The following is a 3,555-nucleotide window of genomic DNA, read 5'->3' as shown; positions in this document are numbered from 1 at the left end:
AATTCTGGGAAGCTCTTGCTGTGTGCTCAATTCCCTAATAAAAATCATATGAGCAGTCAGCAGAGCGGTCAGTTGGCAAAATTCTTCTCCAGAAAATAACAGATTAAAATATTGAAGTAAAAATCTGCTCATTTTTCTCAAGTACAAATCATTTTTAGATGAAGCTATATTAATGGCTTTGTTTAGCAAGTGTATTATCAGTAGAAAATTGTAGGACTGTCGTTTTAAAATCAATTATTTGTAACTGATTTTATGTAAATAGAGTTTATGTTTCTGCACAAAATTAATTTGCGTTTTGACTTTAGTTTGTTTCTGTTGCTGAATATTACTCTGTTAATCAGTTAAACAGTATACAGAGTAAAATCAATTGATTTTCACTGCTTTGCTTCTCTCAGACTGTTCCCCAAGTCTCTTTATGGAGCATTAGTGAATTCTAGGCAAAGTAACAAATCCATCTTTTTCTTTGAAAACATGTGGCAGGATAGAAATTTTGAATGAAAACTATTGTTTTCTGATGCCCAATAACATCACTGGCAAACAGACAACGTAGGAATAAATAGGTTTTGACTGTTGATTGGGTTTTGATAGTGCTGATGTCTTCTTTAAGAAGTTAAGTTACAGTTCAGGTCTTTCATTAAAAACATGTCACATGGGCAATAAAACGTTCACTGCCAGTACTTTCAGCAAGTATCAATGCTCTAGTGATCTTCATTTCTGTCTCATTGTCAGGTAATTTTTACGGTACTCCGAAGCCTCCAGCAGAGCCCAGCCCCTTTCAGCCTGATCCAGTGGATCAAGTTCTTTTTGACAATGATTTTGATACTGAATCACAGAGGAAGAGAACCACATCCGTCAGCAAAATGCAAAGAATGGACAGTTCTCTCCCTGAAGAGGAGGAGGAGGAGGAAAAGGAAGCAGTTAATGGCAGCGGAGGGATAGGTTGGTTGACAAGGGGAGAAATTCCCTGAAGTATTGTATGAATGGATAAGAAGTATACAAATTACGTTCATGCTTGCTTGAACTGCTTCCTTAGTTTTGGTGAAGTTTGAAGGCAGTTTTCTATTCAGACTGGTGTTTTTACTTGATTTTGAAATGATCTTTTAAAAAGAAACAGCTGTTCTCCCAGCCAGATGTGCAATTTCATCATAAAATGCACTGCTCAGTAGAGAACATGTAGTGCTGGGTATTGGCCAGTTACATGAGGAGGAAGGAAAAATTTATCCACTCTTCAAATAACGGAATCCTTTGCAGAGTATAATTCATACCCTGTAAATGTTACTGTTTATTTTTGAGGAGATTACTCGATTTGTATGCATGAGATTTTAATGAAACAATTGGTTTAAGGGGCAACACTAGCTCATACTGTAAAATTTTTAGATTATTTTGGTTAAGGGAACTATTGCACAACCTGAAACTGCCTAAAGGGGAGTTTGTGGAGAGAAATAAAGCAGAGTGTGTTGAGGCTGGACCAGTGTCCAGTCAGATGGTTGAAAGGTTGGCAGGATGCCCTTTTCCTTTCACTGTCATGGTTACTCATCTCGAGGGGGAAGAACTGATGGCGGAGAAAAACCGTCACATGGCATTTGCAGATGATCCTGTGTGTGTGTAAGACAGACTTGTATTGACCAGACCTGACCTAACCTTGCAAGCTTTGGGGCTGGCAACACAATGGCACAGAGTGGCCCAGTGGCCGGGCTGGAGGTGAAAGTCACGGACATTGTCATGTGACAGAGGATGCTGAGCATAACCTCGGGACTGAAGGGTGGAGGCTCGCATTTAAAGTTTTCTGCAGGGATTTTTGGGAGCTTTTTCTTGCTGTGGTTTGCAGGAGGGTGTTACTTGTTTTATTGGCAGTTTGGGTTTCTCTAAGTTTCATTCTGGTGCTTTGAGGAGTATTAGTAGGATTTGGGGGTTTTTTTGATGGCATTACAAACGCTGTTTTCTATGTAGGAATGGCAACAAAGTGTATTCAACTTGGATTTCTGCCAGTGTTGATTTTTCATCGTGGGCTCAGACACATAATACAAGGTTAATTCTGTTTGGCAGGGGAAGAGCAGAGTTCAGTGTTTTCATGTCAGCTTTTCAAAGTTCACAGCTGAAAAAAAAGTGGAAAAATGCACATCACATACAGGGATGTGTTTGACATCCACTCGTAGCCAGATTAAGAGGGTGGTTCTTTGTGAGAAACAACATAAACATCTGACAAATAGTAACACTTTCCCTGAACAACTGCAGAAAACAAAGAAAAACATTCAGATTCTCCTGACTGGATGAAACCTGTTCCCAGCTACAACCAGACAAGCAGCTCCATGGACTTCAGAAATTACTTGTCGAGGGATGAAACCCTGGAACCGCTGCCCAAGAACTGGGAGATGGCCTACACTGACACTGGCATGATCTACTTCATTGAGTAAGTAGACCGACAGCCCGGAGGGGTTGTTGTGCCCTTCGGAGGAGAGAAGTGCTGACGAGCTGCAGTCTAGGAAACTGCCTGCTGCTCTTACACCTCTCTTCTGCTCTCACTGCTGCTATTTCTGTATGAAATTTAATATATTCCTACTGATAGTCATCTATGCTGCATACTTGGTATGATTGCCATCACGCAGGAAAGCCTTGTGGTTCCACATGTAAAGTCAGTTCGTTTGTAATATGAGTTTTGTATCTCACAAAATACAAAGCTGTGTGGGTATTGCTAGGTGAGGTATAACATCATATAAACCTTCACTATGTCAAATTTCTCTGAAATCCGAGAGCTTGTTTATTCTTTCTTTGCTTCCATGGCTGGGAATGTGCATTTAAAAATACAAATAGCACAGATTAAAGCCCAGGGTAGGAAAGCAGCTCATACGTGCACATGTGAAACAGTCTTCTTTATTAATTTCTAAAGGAAACAAAAACTTCCTGACAGTTAAGTATAAGAAGATGCTAAAAACGTTGTTTCTTTTCAGGTAGAAACAGCTGATATTCCCACATGAGCTCTTGGGGTCAGGGGAGAGTGTTTGTACCTCTAACATTTCATATCTGCCCTGAGGAGTCTCTAGGCTGTTGGTACCTCTGAGCATCGTTGTTGACTTTTTTTTAGCATTTTATGATGTGATTGAGGCACAAATAAAGGTTGCAATATATAAAGGCTACAGTTTGCGCATGGTAGTAAATATTTAAAAGCTAAAGTAAAGCTAAGTTTCTTCAGTTTGAGGGAATTCTTTTCATCTAATGGGGTATGTTCTGCTCCACAGTCATAACACCAAGACGACCACATGGCTTGATCCACGACTCTGTAAGAAAGCCAAAGCTCCTGAAGATTGTGAAGATGGAGGTGAGATGTTCAGAATTCACTTGTCACCTGTGACTAATAAATGTCTGAGTTTATCACAGCTGGATATGATCCATTACTGCTGTGATAGAAGCTTCTTCCTGATACACGTGACTGGAGCGGGCAGTGTCGTGCTGAATGTCCCTGGTTTAGTGGCAGTAGGAGTTTACATTAAGACTGGGAAAGTTCACAGTGTATTTTCCCTGGAGTAGTGGAATCTGACTGAATCGTGGGTTTGTCTG

General features: G+C 40.3%; 1 protein-coding gene across 1 annotated transcript in view; it reads left to right on the top strand.

Moving 5' to 3' along the window:
- The window catches only part of LOC104627765 (membrane-associated guanylate kinase, WW and PDZ domain-containing protein 3-like), a gene marked incomplete at both ends in the record, with an annotated part of 6,887 nt that extends 3,571 nt beyond the window's left edge, over window positions 1–3,316 (top strand). The window contains 3 exons of the mRNA XM_010296134.1: window positions 730–939; window positions 2,236–2,410; window positions 3,237–3,316. Of these exons, the coding sequence (XP_010294436.1) occupies window positions 730–939; window positions 2,236–2,410; window positions 3,237–3,316 (465 nt within the window). The remainder of the gene's footprint in view (window positions 1–729; window positions 940–2,235; window positions 2,411–3,236) is intronic.
- Between the last annotated feature and the right edge of the window lie 239 nt (window positions 3,317–3,555).

The sequence above is a fragment of the Phaethon lepturus genome, unplaced genomic scaffold (genome assembly GCF_000687285.1).
Source record: "Phaethon lepturus isolate BGI_N335 unplaced genomic scaffold, ASM68728v1 scaffold57811, whole genome shotgun sequence".
NCBI classification, from domain to species: Eukaryota; Metazoa; Chordata; class Aves; order Phaethontiformes; family Phaethontidae; genus Phaethon; species Phaethon lepturus.
Note: the sequence above shows the minus strand (reverse complement) of the source record. Positions and strands in the feature narration are given on the sequence as shown.